This window comes from Grampus griseus (assembly GCF_964374135.1).
Source record: "Grampus griseus genome assembly, chromosome: 1".
NCBI classification, from domain to species: Eukaryota; Metazoa; Chordata; class Mammalia; order Artiodactyla; family Delphinidae; genus Grampus; species Grampus griseus.
In genome coordinates this window covers 125,774,750-125,790,812 of record NC_139017.1, presented here as the reverse complement: position 1 = coordinate 125,790,812, position 16,063 = coordinate 125,774,750, and the positions used below count along the sequence as shown (strand labels likewise).

Sequence of the window (16,063 nt, the reverse complement as noted above, 5' to 3'; positions counted from 1 at the left end):
TTTAGTGTCCTTTTATATAGTGCTGTATTTTTTTGGACTATAGTGTTCTTCTCTCCTTGTAATTTTTTGTCAGCTAGTGGTAGAGGGTATGCTGGCCTCATAAATCAATTGGGAAGTGTTCTTTTCTATACTCTGGAAAATTTTATGTAGAATTAGCATTGTTTCTTCCTTAAACATCTTGTAAAATTCTCCAGTGAAGTGATCAGGGCCTGGAGTTTCCTTTCTCGGAAGGTTTTAAACTAAAAATTCAATTTCTTTAATAAAGATAGGGCTAAAAACTAGGGCTTTTACTTATTTTAATTAAATAGAGCAATTTATTTAATCGAATAAGGCTATTCATGTTATCTATTTCTTCTTGAGTGAGCTTTGGCAGTTTTGTCTCTTTCATGAATTTGTCCATTTCATCTCAGTTTTTGAGTTTATGGTATATTGTTCATAAAATTCCCTTATTATCCTTTTAATATATGCAGGCTGGGTAATGATGCCCCTTTCTCATTCCTGATGTCGGTAATTTGTATATTCTTTCCGTCCTGATCAATTGGCCATGGTTTAGCAATTGTACTGATCTTTTCAAAGAACCAGCTTTTAGTTTCATTGATTTCTCTACTGCTTTTCTGTTTCCTATTTCATCGATTTCTGCTTCCTTCTATTTACTTTGGGTTTAATTTGCTCTTATTTTTTTCTAGTTTCTTTTTTTTTTTTCTAGTTTCTTAAGGGAGAGGCTTAGATCACTGAATTTAAATCTTTCTTCTTTTATAATACATATTAATCTCTAGTTTAATTCTGTGCTGATCAGCGAACATCCCCTGTATGGTTTTGATTCTTTTAAACTATTACTACTTGTTTTATGGCCCAGAATACAGTTTATCTTGGTGAATTGTTCCATGTGCACTTGAAACAAATGTGTATCCTCTTGCTATTGAGCGGAGGGCTCTACAAACGTCAGTTAGGTCGGCTTGGTTGATGGTGTTGTTCAAGTCTTCTCTATCCTTAATGACTCTGAATTTGTTTTATCAATTACTGAAAGGAGAATGTTAAAATCTCCACTATAATCGTAGGTTGGTCTATTTATCCTTTCCGTTCTATCACTTTTTGCTTCATATATTTTGAAGCTCTCTCATCAAGTACATACACACTCAGTATTGTTATACCCACTAATATTAACCCTTTTAGCATTATGGAATATCCCTCTTTATGGTATAGTTTCCTTTATGCTTATTCTATTTAAGGTTTATTGAGTTCCTTGTGGGCATAGGTTTAGAGTTTTCATCAAATTTGGAAAAAAATCAGCCATTATTTCTTCAAATATTTTTTTTCTCCCCCACCCTGCCCCTTTTTCAGGACGATACTTAGACAAATGTTAGACCCTTAATATTATCCTACATGTCACTAATAATCTGTTCGTTTGTTTTCTAGTCTTTTTTTCTGAACTTCATCTTGAATAGTTTCTATTACTATTTGTTTAATTCACTGAACTTTTCTTGTATAGTACCTAATCTGTTTGATACCTTCTGCTTTATTTTTCAATTCTGATTATATTTTTCATCCCTAAAAGTTTCACTTGGGTCGTTTTTTATATCTTTCTTTTCTCTCCTCATCCTTTCTCAACAGTCCTTCACTGCTTTCAATGTACAATTCAACATCTGCTAAGTTCCGATCATGTGCCAGGCCCCATGGTAGGCCTCAGAGCACTAAGCTGAAGATGGTTCAGTCAGGTTTGCTGATAGTGAAGGGACAAACGGCAGCAATAAAAACGTACCACCTTATATTTATGGAGCACATTATGGTTTACAAAGTGCTTCCGTACATGGCCTGTCATTTGATTCCTACAATAGAAAGGCCAAGCCTTATTATCCCCAGAAGACAATGAGTGACTTACTTCAGGTAACACAGCTAATCCATGGTAGACTTAACATATTTCAAAGCCCAATGTTCTCTACACGGAGCATTAAATTTTATTCAGAAAAATGCACCAAATATTTAGTGCACAGTCCCCTTTGGGAACATAATAACTATATAGAATATTAAAATAAATCTCAAGGACATAATTCCATTTATATATAATTCAAAAATAGAAAAATAATTCTCACGGGATTTTTTTCTTTCCCTAAATACTCAGCCTGTCTCTGGAGAAAGCCAGTCTACGGGACAGGCAGCCTGTTGCATTCCCCTGCTTTGCCATAGGAATGGATCTTTGGCAAGCAGCAGACATTTGAATGTATAGCTGCAGGATAAATATGACCCAAACAGTCCTACAGTACAAAGGAGTCCACTCTCCTTTTATTATGCCATAAAGATGGCATAATAAAAACAATAAAAGCTACTGCTTATTAAGCTATTATGCTCTAGGCTCAGAAATATTAAGTAACTTTACCAAAATTATTCAGCTAGTAAATACCTGTTCAGCTCCATAACCTTCATCCTGCTATCTGGACTACTGGGGAAAACCAAAGACAAGGCAATATATTCTGAATTTTCTCCTAGATGGTTCCACATGGTTACGGAGTCAAAAAGCGAAAGTTCTAACTCTATCTCTGCCATTAATTTTCTGTGAGGCCATCATAAACTCAGTTAACCTTTCTAAACCTCTACCTATATTACAAATATAGAAAACTACTCCATCTGTTTCTTGTGAGAATCAATCGAGAGAATAAAATACAGACTCTTTAAATGTATACATAATTTACATTCAGAGAGATTATTCACTTAAACTTCTATCACTGTTATCTCTCAGTGATAGATTTACAAGCGAATTTTTTTCTTCTCCCTAAGTTAGAAATAAAGAAGGCACGGTGAGAATGTACTTTGTTATTCAATTTTTAAACAAAACAAAACTTCTGCCTCTAGAGAAAACTGATAAAGAGCCATTGTGAAGAAAATGACCTGCTTGGTCATTCTGTGTGGCACAGGACTAGATGGGCTCTCTGACACAAGGCCGGCAATTTTCAGTGCTGGCTGAGTGCTGGCTGTGATTACAGACTGAACATACAAACGTGCTTTCTAAGGCTTTCCTTCTGTTTTGAATGAAGTCTCTGGTTCTACAGGTGCTGATAGTGTAACGTAATACACACCACAGGCATGAAAAGAATGTGGCATAAGTAATGGGCAAACAGGTCATAGGGACCTACCACTTCCTAAAACCAGGCATTTGGTTTAAATAAGACTTTCAGTTAAATAAAAATATTTAGAAAAAAACTTTAATGAAAGAAATGTGTTCTTTAGTTGCTTAGGTTAAGGAAATTAAGAAAGGGAGACTGAGTAAGATTAGGCAGTAATCAGTAACATAATGAATAAAATCTAGTGAAGGTATACCTGAAACTAATGTAATATTGTAAGTCAATTACACTTCAGTTTAAAAAGAAAAAGAAAAAAAAATCTAGTGTAGGGATACAATCAGATTTTGTCTAATCAACCAGCTCTAAGCGATGGATCTGCCTATCTGGACCAGTATCTTGGTGAAAAGTCTGAGGCTACGTGCAGGCTTAGCAAGAAAGTGCTGGGACAACTTGGCAATGTCTACAATGCCACATTAGCACCAAATCACCACCCTAATCTAGTGAAAAGCAGGGAATAATTTCAACATATACCTGAGTCTTAGATGCAACCATTCTCACTCCCAGGAAAATCTGTTGCCAATTTACTTGAGATTTGAAATAAAATCCAAAGCATCATTGAGACATTTTCTTATGTTTGGATACCTCCCTGCTTACTATAAAGACTAAAAATAAATAAACCATTTAGTCTTTGGACTTCATGGTTAAAAGAAAAAAAAAGGTTAATGAATTCTATTTTGAAAATTCATTCCCCAAAAAACTCTTGAGAAAGGAATTGAATCCTTAGCCTAGAAAGTAAACTGCCAGGACACCTGCTAAGGCAGAAGATAACGTCAGTGGTGTAAATGATCTGCATGGTTCCCCCCCACCTTGGAAAAGTTAGACAAGTTCATGCAACCAGTGGTCCTAGTTAGCAACCCATCTTCTGCACTACTGTAACCGTCTGCCTGCCTCCTGCTCCTAGTTGAGAAAAGGAACAAGAACCCACAGATCTTCAATACCCCTTCTTGCTAGGTTCTACTGCCTATGTTAAAACCTACATACCATGTCAAAACTACATACTCCAGTACTAGTGTCAATGGGGTCACTTACTCTTATTTGAAAAAAGCATATCCTCAAAGGTAAGAATGGCTAAAAACATTACTTTGTCAGTCAAACAATATAAAGGCAAAGAGAAAGATCTAGTCATTCACAAATAAAAAAATAACTGATCCAACCCACCTGTATTACATTTGAGAATACCAAGGCCCAGAAAGCCGGAAGGTCCTGTCTCTATGTGGAAAGAACACTTCAGGGTTGAGAATCAGTCTGTAATGATCCACAAAGGGACCCAGAAAAGATTAATAACTCTAGACAGGCTAAAAATTCATTATTTAGTAGTAATGCTTAGTAAGACACCTCCTGGTAGATGATCTGTGCAGTAATTTTTCCTGTAAAACTCATCTGAGCCATGTAATTTAACCAGTGATATAATGAAGACATTATACAGTGTACCAGTGCCTACAGTGCTGGCCTTGTGAGAGCTACAGCAAGGGGTCTGTTCTCCCATCCCTACGTGAGAACACCTAGCAGGGTGTGCTGTCAGAAAGTCAGACTCCAATTCCTGAGACTCTGAATCACTGGCTTTGTGCTACAGACATTCCCTTTTGGAGGCAGCGACTAACAAGTTTAAACACAGTCTGTCCTTTGGAAAGTCATTAGTCAATTGATGCTTGTTCTGCCTTTATCTATGTTAAATAGATATCTTTGGTTAACAGTAAGCTGGCTTTTGCGCGATACATAGTTTTGTTTTGTTTTTTTTTTGGCTGTGTTGGGCCTTCGTTGCTGCGCGTGGGCTTTCTCTAGCTGTGGCTACTCTTCGTTGAGGTGTGCAGGCTTCTCATTGCGGTGGCTTCTCTTGATGCAGAGTATGGGCTCTAGGCATGTGGGCTTCAGTAGTTGCAGCATGCAGGCTCAGTAGTTGCGGCACCGGGACCCTAGAGTGCGTGGGCTCAGTAGTTGCAGCTTGTGGGCTCTAGGGTGTGCAGGCTTCAGTAGTTGTGGCTTGTGGGCTCAGTAGTTGTGGCACATGGGCTTAGTTGCTCCACAGCATGTGGGATCTTCCTGGACCAGGGATCAAACCCATGTTCCCTGCATTAGCAGGCAGATTCTTAACCACTGCACCACCAGGGAAGTCCCATGGTTTTTTTTAAAAGAAGAATGTTTTAAAGTTAGAAGACATGTGTCTAAAAAAACTAAATGCTGGATATACTGGTTCCTTTGTTTCTGGTAAACCTGGGATGTTGAGAACTTAAACTTTTTGAAAAATTACACGCACATATTTGGTTTCTCAGAATGCTTTGCCAAGGACCTTAGTGCTCATTAGGATGAGTTGTTCAATTGCATCTTTTGCATCCCACTTCTATTCTACACTTACCCTGTTCTCTCTCTCACACACACACACAAATTGGTGGTTACTTTATTAGTTTCATGCATATTCTTCCACAGTTTCTTTACTTAAATAAGTAAATTAAATGAATGTGTATATATATTCTTATTTTTCCCTTTTTATTTTACTCAAAAGTTAGTAAACCATATGCACTGTTTTACACTGTGCTTCTTCATTCAACAATTTATCTTGGAGATCTTTTCATTCAGTACACAGAGAGCTTAAAATCAAAAAAGCTCTGGGTCAGGAAAGTCAAGAGCGCAACAGATGAGAGCAGTTTATCAGCACAGGTTATCAGGAGGCAGCTGGACTCGTGCCAGCTGTCAGAACAGCAGCCCAGTCTCCACACTGGCGTGCGTCCTACTCCTCAGAAACACTGTCTCAGCGCCGAAGCACGCCCTACCTAGAGAACCAGCCGACTCAGTGGACCCAGCCTACTCGGTTACCACATGACGAAGTGGGCCTGGAGAGCAGAAGGGATTCATCCAAAGTCGGACAGTGGTCACAGACAGAACTGGAGTTTGCTGGTCTTTTGCATTCTGGCCCCAAGTCCTCTCCACTGTACCACTTGTGTCACAAACTCTTAGGGACATGTCACTGTCTGCAGAGTAACTTGCAAATTCCAGTGTCTGGCACTAGTCCCAACTTGGAAGGAAGCAGGCTGTGGGATGGCAGGAAGAAGGAGACACTAGTCACAGAGTCAGAAAATCTGCGCTCTCGCCCTGAGCCCTCTTTGGGCCCAGTTCCCTCATCTGTGAAACAAGGGTCTGGAACCACATGCTCTCCAAGGAATCCTCTAAGGGCTCCAAAGTCGTTGACTTCTACCTTCTAACCACGTGGAAGAGTCTGGTCCTTGCGGCTGGGCCTGTGCCCACGCTATTAATTCCACCTGGAACGTACCTTTTGTTTTTCTGCCTCCACACCTTCCAAGGCCCACTCTGATGTCTCCTGATATTTGCCACTCCAGAAAATGCTCCTCGTGAACAAGCTCCTACCTCAGTCTTTAGAGCCTGCTCTTCCCTCGGCCTAGACTACTCCTTCCAAGGAGCCACACAAACTGGTCTCTCAGTCCACTCAGTTCAGTGTCTGCTCAAACGAAGCTTATAGAGATGCTCTCCCTAATCATCTTATCCAAAATAGCACTTCCCCAATCACTCTTCTCCTCGTTTTATCTCTTCATAGCTCTTATTACAAAATTTATGCTCAGTATATCTTACCCCATTGGAATGCAAGCTCCTTTGAGGCAAAGACATGTCTTTTTTTTTTTTAACTTAGAACAGCACCTGACACGTAATAAGCACTCAATAAATATTCACTGAGTGAAATAAATCATTATTTGTAAACAATTAAGTAACAAGAAAGACAAGCTTCAGGGACTCCACTTCTAATACTAATCTGAGATATTTCTCCCATTCAGTAGCTTGTTCTGTATGCACGCAAGTCCTGAACGGGGGAAAAAACAAGTCAGGGATGCAGCAAGTGGCTTTGGGAGATAGATGTGGTCAGGCAAACAGCAAGAGATCTCCCTGGAGTCAGAGAGACTGGTTTTAGGGAAATTCCCTGGCAGTCCAGTGGTTAGGACTCTGTGCTTTCACTGTCAAGGGCACGGGTTCGATCCCTGGTCAGGGAAGTAAGATCCCACAAGCCACAGGATGCGGCCAAAAAAAAAGAAAGACTGGTTCTAGTGCTGAACTCAGCTACCATGTCCTTAACCTCTATATATCAGATAACAACCTACCACACAGGTACACAATGAGGATTAGGGAAAATGATTAATGTGGAAGCATCTTATCAGGCATCGTGCAAGGCATCATACCCTATAGGTGAAGTATTACTTGAAGGTCAGAAGTAGACTGAAATTGTTAACATGGGAACAGCTTTATTTAAAGATAAACTGTTGGGACTTCCCTGGTGGCACACAGCGGTTAAGACTCTGCGCTACCGACACAGGGGACCCGGGTTCAATCCCTGGTCTGGGAACTATATCTCACATGCATGCTGCAAATAAGAGTTTGCATGCCACAACTAAGGAGCCCGCCTGCTGCAACTAAGACCCAACACAACCAAATAAATAAATAAATAAAAATTAAAAAAAAAAAAGATAAACTGTCACGCCAAAAAAGTGTCCACTCTTTAAAAAAATACATGTACATACATGAATGTTTGTCCACTTATATGTACACATATTTTGAAGGGAAAACCCAAGCCTAAAAGACACACTGAATATGAACCTGACTTACTAGAAAACACTTACCTGAAATCCTGCCACATATTCCACGCTGTAATGTGAACCCTTTTTGCCAGAACTTCAGACACCAACCCACTGACTACTATGAAACTGAACCTTCCAGTGGAAGAAATCAACTGCAACCTCTTGTAGGATACTATGAGCCTCTAGGATGCGCTAGGGCATCTATGGCTTCCACCCACTGCTTCTGTGCTGATTAATAAAAGCAAACCATTCAACCACTTCTGTAAGTTATATCTCTAACAACAACCCCCAGAACAGGTTAGCATTACTTGTTGCAGTTGGTGGGTAAGAAAACCAAGCCCTATCTCCTCTAAAAATCCAAGCTTGATATTTAACCCACACCAGTTTCTTCCTAACCTGAATACTTAAAGTACTGACTGACTGACGGGCATGCACTTTGGTGCTGGATCTTACACCATCTCTGTAGCATGTCAAATGTCTTTCTTGTGTGGCAAGGACTATGTTGTATTTCTCATATATTCCCCAAAGAACTTAGCACAGGACTTTCTTACCACAAGGAAGATGCTCAGTAATACTGAACTGACTGAATCTGAAATGAACTTAAAATAAAATTGTAGTAAGCACACAAGGAATTTAGGAAGAAAGGAATTTAGGAACAGAATCAAACTCAGAATTCTTGGAGTTCCTAAGTTCCAAATTTAATTCATAACCTACCAAACAATACTGATTATTCATATCATTTGTATTTTCATTCTGTAGGCAAAGCTCCATGAGATAGGCATTCCCTCTCCAACAAGGAGATGGAATTGACCCACCTCCATTTTCCAACCCACAATGACCCCAACACCTTTCCCACAGAACTGGTAACAATTACGACTCTGATGATGACAGGTCTGCTCCCCAAGACAACTAAATGGTTCTCAAAGGCAAGAATACCACCTAATTCATCCTTCTTTCTTATCACCTGAGCTTAGCACTGTGAGACACACAATAGCACTTAATAACTATTCGAGAATGTTAGAGGGAGAGTATGTCAAGGAGAGAATGTTAAGAAAAAGAGCATGAGATTGTAAGCCTGCCAGCCAGTAGGTCCATCTGTACCCCAATAAATATTTTATAAGAATCGTATTAATTAATAATAAGAATAAGGATGAACAAACATTTATGTAAAACCCAAAACACTGATGGGGTTGATCACAAAGCAATGAGTTTAGCCTCCATAATTAGTTTATCATCCCAACTTGAAAGCATTTAGATAAATTCAGTCATTCTTAAAAAACACTGTTCTTTCAAAATAAACCTTTCTTGACCTTCGCTTGGCATTTTCATTGGAAGAAACAAAAAGATTACTCAAATTCCACTCCTCTGCTTAAAAAAAGAAGAATAAAAGAGTAAAATCTAAATCTCATCCCAATACAGGCGGCAAAGTCATTTTTTCCACTATGGGTAAACACCTGTAATTATACCGAAGCATTTAAAATTGAAAGTGTGTTAGTGAACTTCAAAATACGCATGAATTTTGCTACAACCTGGCAGATAACTTCTAGTTAAACGATCATCACTCTGGAATGAAGAAATATCTCCTTCAGTCAATGTTTTCAAGTAGCTACAAGCTACTAGTCAAAGTTTCAAATTAATGAAAATTCCATTTTTGCTGAGTCTGTAGAATACCTAATCACATTAATTCTTCCAACTTTCTCATGTACAGATTGGCCTCAAGATTTGGAACCATCTGTGCTGCCATGGGGTACCTGGTTATTTTACATTACATTCTTACCCCAAAACTAAAGAGTGAAGGGTGCTTCTGCCAGAGTCAGCTAGAGGAGGCAGAACACTGAAAAGACCATGGCCTCTGCAGTCAGGCTTGGGTTTAAATCCTGACTCTACTACCTGCTGACAGTCTGATGCTGGGCAAGTTATTCAGTCTCTCTGAACCTCTATTTCCACCTTGGTAAAATAGGGTTAATTCAAACTTCCTACAGCTGTTATGGGGACTATATTACATTGTATATAAAAAGTGACTAGCACATAATAGGGACTCAATAAATGTTAGTTTCTCTTCCCACTTTTTGCACAGCCACAAAAAACTCATTCAACATCTTTATTTTTAGAGCAACACCTCTACAGTAGTTTCCTGCTTTGGAGTCATTTCTAGGCCTGCTGATAGCCAGGTCACAGTTCATTAAAACATTTACATATGTTCTTTGCCAGTTTTAAAAGAAAGAGTTCTTGATGAAAAAAACAAAACAGCTTTATAAGCAGTCAGTCTTCTCCTACCTCTGATTCAAGCACAATTTTTAACAGTCTAACTACTTCTAAAAACCTCTTCTTTATTTTGGTCCCCACTGATTTGGGGAACTTGTCGCTGTCATTATAATAAACAATCAATACATTTATTCTGAAGAAACTACTAGCCAGGGGAATCATTAGGAGGAATCTTGGTACCGAAATCCTTGGCAGAATTCTAGATTTCCATTAAGTTTGCAAAATTCTGTGAATTCTAACAAAATGTTACCAATTTTTATGCTATGAATATGTGTTTCAGAGAAAAATTCTTGTCTGGATTTAGTTTACTACTTTATTCTGGATTTATTTAGCTAAACATTTGCAGAAAATGAGTAAACTATTATATTCGTTGCTATTTATATGGTTAAGTCACCACACAGCTAAATATCTCCTGAGGGGAAAAAACAGCTTGGGATTTAAGCCAGGATGACAATTGTACACCAAAACTGAGAGCTTCTAGAGATAACAAGCGTTTTGTTAGGTTTGAAGAATTCTACTACTTCTGGATTTTTTGTTTTTCAAGGATAGTTTGCTACTATTCCTATTTTGTAGTTTAGTAGAAATGTAAAAATTCCCTTCCTCTATCCTCCTGGCACGTAAGAGAAGGACACTAGTTGGCATGCACTATTTTTATGTCGACAGCCAGAGCTATTTTAAGCTATTTTAGTACTATCCAAAAAGGTTAGCATGACATTAGCAAGCTAAAAGGTAAATTCTCAGTCTTTGGTCACTTACTAAGAACATTACTTTTTAACAACCCAACTGTCTATCTCTTGGTAATACAAATTAAAATAAAATTCAAAAACATACACCATGAAGCCATAATCAGAAAGTCCTACCTTTTGCGCATCTCCCGTAAAATATGCAATGGCTAGGGTGGGCAGAATCATGAACAGTGCATTGTAATAGAGCAGACCATATTTTCCCAGCTCCTAGGAGAATAAAAAATTAGGTGTTTCATTTGGTTCCAGTAGACAGAGAAAGACAACCCTGTACAGAGTGCCACCCCCCATTACAAACATGCACCCCTCCCCCACAACATACACAGCAAATTAGTCAAGTCAGAAGTCTTGCAAACATTAATGACCTAAGCTTTCCAAAAAAAAAAAAAAATGCAAACTTACAAGGTTTCAAGTTTATTTGAAATAAATTCCCTGAGTGCTTAAGATCAGAGAAATAAAAATGACATCAACTCGCTGCCTCAAAACAGCAAGGAGAAAAGAAGTTATTTTGAACACAAACATACATCTCTACAGAAGCACGTCCTTGAAGCCCTTCCCTTTCCAGAACAGAATAAAAGTCACCAAGTTAGTCTCGGGCTTTTCAGAACTAAAACAGAGTGCAATTTAACAGACACAAAGACTCACACCTAGACCAACACACAGACAGACATAACTTCCAAGTGAAGTATTTCTGAAAATGTATACGGGAAGTACAATGAAGATTAAGAAGAAAGAAAAGAAAAAGGAAAAGAAAAAGGAAAGAAAAGAAAAGAAAAAAGAAAGAAGATTAAGATTACCCTACAGGGACTTCCCTGGTGGTCCAGTGGTTAAGAATCCACCTTCCAATGCAGGGGATGTGGGTTCGATCCCCGGTGGGAGAACTGGGATCCCACATGCCGTGGGGCAGCTAAGCCCTCACACCACAACTACTGAGCCTGTGCGCCACAACTAGAGAGCTCACGTGCTGCAACTACAGAGCCCACATGCTCTGGAGCCTGCACACCACAACTAGAGCGCCCATGTGTCACGACTACTGAGACTGTGCGCTCTGAAGACCACACGCCACAACTAGAGAGAAGCCCGCGCACCGCAACAAAGAGCCTGAGCACCACAACAAAAGATCCCGCGTGCCACAACTAAGACCCGACACAGCCAAAAATAAATAAATAAAATAAACATTGAAAAAAAAAAGATTACCCTACAATTCCCAAAATATGGTATGACTAGTTGTGCCCTCAGCTACTGGGGAGCAACAGAAGACCACACACATCTTCAAACACAGGGAGTCTATGAGAACTGTGGGTCCACCTTTGATGCACAGAATTCTGGGACATTCAGCAGGAAGCAGTCACCTAAAAAAGTAGGCCTGAGTTTGGAGGGTAAAGGGGGGGGTAAAGGAATAGTGAGGATAAGGGCATAATATCTGCCTAACTTCTGTGACTGAAAGATCACCAAGTGATATGAAAAGTCAAACTACCTTCTCAAAAGCAGGGTTTTTTTTCAGTGATAATTTTTTTTTTGATTTTATTTTATATTGGAGTAGAGTTGATTAACAATGTTGTGTTAGTTTCAGGTGTACAGCAAAGTGATTCAGTTATACATATACATGTATCTAATCTTTGTTATGTATCTATTTAGGTTATTACAGAATACTGAGCAGAGTTCCCTGTGCTATATCAAAAGAAGCTTTGAAAAACTGGAAACAAATACCCAACAGTAGAAAACTAGTTGATTAGGCTATGATACAACCATACAATGAAATATTATGCAGCCACTAAAAATGTTTAATACTGATTGATGAGGAAAGTGTTCATGAAACAGTACTAAATGAAAAATACAGGTTAGAAAACATTATATTTCATCACTCTTTTAAGTTTTTCTCATAGTTAAGTGTGTACATGCACACATACACACAAACACACATTCTTACAAAAGGGTATCTACCAAAACAGTGCTTCTCACTCAATGGTGGAATTAAGAAAGATTTATATTTTCTTCCTCTTGCTTATCTATGTTTTCTACTAATTCTATTATAAATACATGTTATTTGTGTGATTTCTTTTGAGTTAAAAATGTTTTAAATTCAGTAGCTGCGTTCAGGTCTGCAATGCAGCACTAAGTCTTTATGTCATGTGATTCATGCTCAAAGGACCACGATTATAAGCAGTTCTGAAATGATAGGTAATAAAACTCCTGATTAAAAGCGTCTCATTGTGGCCCTACTGCCTGCTGGATAAACCAAATAACTGATTGCTTATAGCCACCACAGCATCAATGAAAAGGTGTACCTGATTTCTAAGGCAGCAAGAAAAAAGCCACAGTAGGACAAAACAACCTTTAACATCAGGTGCCCCAACAGCAAGAGACATGAGTCTTATCCAGGAAGTAGAGGATGCCTACACACACACACACACACATACACCATCCAGACAGCTGATAAATGCCAAACTGTTGTTTTTCTTTTCACTTGTTAACTGTTTTAAATACCTTTTCCCCTGTTCTTAAACAGAGTACATTGACTACAATTTAATTTAGGGCATCATCATTAACATGCATTACTGTATTGTGTTTTTATATGGTGTTGTCCATCTTTGAGTAGTTCCATCTGACTTTCATAGTTTTCCTGTTTCTCTTGTTATTAGCTGAGCTTTTTTATTGCTGATAAGCCTCTGCCTCCAGATAGGATTGTTGCTCCTAATCCATGAACTGTGAAAAGCAGATCAATATGCTTAAAAGTTCTAATACAAGTAAGCCATAAGTCATTTCTGAGTGAGGAACTAAAAGGCTCCCCTGGGAATAAAATACTCAGAAACCCTCTTTGCTATTTTCCCTAGGTTCTAGGATGTACTCTAGATTTTGCTATACAATATAGTAACCACTGGCCAAACACAGCTATTTCAATTGAATTATAATTACATTAAACTACCAGTTCAGTTCCTCAGTTGTGCCGTCACTTATCAAGTGTTCAACAGCTACGTGTGGCTAGTGGCTACCATTAATGGTCCGCTGAGATAACAGATTTCCATCATCACAGAACTGTACTCGACAGTACTGTTTTAGACAGCTGAGGCTACTGGAGAAATGAAATGTTATTATTACTACATATTTCCAAAGCAGCAAAAAACGAGAGTAAAACTAAATCTCTAACTGTTCCCTTTTCTCTAGCTATTGCACAAAGATTAAATTTTTTAATAGTAGCTTCTATTAAAATGTAATCATCATACAGTCTTCAAGGCAAATAAACGGAGAACAAGACATAAAGGGTATATTCAAAGAAAATTTGCTGAAACTAGATCTATACTGCCCCTAGTTCTTCCAGGTTATTCAAAATAAACATTCTAGATTATTCAAAATAATGAAAACTACTGGGATGGCCATATATTCTACAGTCCTTTCTGAAGAAGGCAAAGCCACCAGCCAAGATGATACAAACTCCATACTAATACTACTATCAAGCAGGTAGGGCATTTGTATTTATGATCTGAACCCCAAAAAAGGACCTGAAGTAGTTTCAGAAATACTGTACATATAACAGAACCAACTAAAAGCTAAGTGGTTATGGTCATCTGACTGATGAGAACACAGGGGTAGGAAAATAAGATAAAGCTATGGTCAAGTTATAAGACTTAAGTACTAGATAAAAATACACCAGCTGCTTAGGAAAAACTATGACGGTATCTATGATAACGATCTCATGTGGGTCTTCATATAGGATCCATTATGATAGAAAGGACAACTCCTTCAATAACAACCCTAGGATATATAAAGCTGAGTTCCATGGAGCTTCTCCTTACAATAATGCAATCTTATACCATAATGTAGTAAAATATGGCTCGAATGCTCAGCTTTCTGATGGTCTGGCTTGATCTCAAAATAAAATTTGGTGTGTTTATATTCAACATATACATTAGACAAATAAAAATATCTTTAAAGCCTTCATGTGCATGCTGCAGGTGAAGGAAAAGAGCGGGGTATATGAAGTTCATGTGTACGAGATCTAGGCCAGGAAACTCGGTGTTGTCCCTGAAAGAGAGATTCTAATACTGCCTAAGTTTCCCATTACAGTTGGCCCTCCATATCCATATCTGCATCTGAGGATTCAACCAACAGTGGATGGAAAATATTCAGGAAAAAAAGTAAAAATTCCAGAAAGTTCCAAAAAGCAAATCTTGAATTTGCCACGCAAGCAACTGTTTACACAGCATTTACATTGTATTTACAACTATTTACATAGCATTTATATTGTATTAGGTATTATAAGTAATCTAGAAATGACTTAAAGTATATGGGAGGATGTGCATAGGTTACATGTAAATACTGCTCCATTTATATAAGGGACTTGAGCATCCAAGGATGTTGTTAACCTCGGGGGTTCCTAGAACCAATCCCCCACGGATATAGAGGGACTACTATAAATTTGTAGGACAAATATGCAAAGTCCATTCTTGTTCTTGTTCCAACTCACTTCTGAAATCTGCTCAAGAGCTTCCAGATACTTCTTTCTTGTACAGGTCCCTCACCAAGTCCTCTACAACACAGCCATGAACGTTTATGATACTTTTCTCTAATGAACACTCCTTACTTACATCAGTATCCCTCTCAAAGTCAATATTCACCCAGTCCCTTCCAGAAAAGCCAACAGTAAAATCTAACTGCTAATTAGAAAATAAAGTTTCTTACGTGAGCACCAAGGTACAGGCATTTCGCATCCTTCATAAGTATTTTTCCTTATTCCCCACTTTATCCCCTGATGAATTGACATGACCATTCCCAACAACAGTAAACATCTCTTAAAGAAGCGTGAGACTGCTACCTACTTTTGAATCTAATTTTTGTTTTACGTAGGCACCATTTGCTGCTGTCAGGACATCATTTATCAGAATAAAAACATATCCTTCCAGATCGAATGCCAAGTCAGAGCTGCAAAACATAAGTAACACTTTAATAACAACTAACATTTAAAGAACATGCATTAAATGTTAAATAGGTCTGAACTACAATACTTCTAAGAACAATTGCTTATCTAGGTAAGTGAATATTAGGCATTTTATCAGCTACTAGTATTTCTTGGTTCCTGGTTAGAGTTTGCAATTTCATCATCAGTAAGGGGGTCTTCAGAAATGAGAAGCACTAACACTTAAACACAAAATCATTAGCAATAATCAACCACATCAGTTAATAGCACACTGCTTTGAATTCAAAGTCAGACAACAAGAAAGAACCAACCAAATTCACCATTACAATATATCTGAAGCAAGCAGAAGGCATCAGAGGTCAATTTCACAGATAAGGAAAACAAAAGGAGAATGAAGCTGTTAACAGTCATTTTTCAAAGGTTCACACAAAAGGTAGGGCTGTCTTG

At 38.3% G+C, this 16,063-nt stretch overlaps 1 protein-coding gene across 2 annotated transcripts in view; it reads right to left on the bottom strand.

The window, feature by feature from the left end:
- SLC35D1 (solute carrier family 35 member D1) overlaps positions 1 to 16,063 on the bottom strand; it is a 51,723-nt gene that overhangs the window by 29,008 nt on the left and 6,652 nt on the right. For both annotated transcript variants that reach the window (XM_082675739.1, XM_082675740.1), the window contains 2 exons: positions 15,519 to 15,621; positions 10,819 to 10,911 (listed from right to left, as the gene is read on the bottom strand). In XM_082675739.1, the coding sequence (XP_082531865.1) occupies positions 10,819 to 10,911; positions 15,519 to 15,621 (196 nt within the window). The remainder of the gene's footprint in view (positions 1 to 10,818; positions 10,912 to 15,518; positions 15,622 to 16,063) is intronic.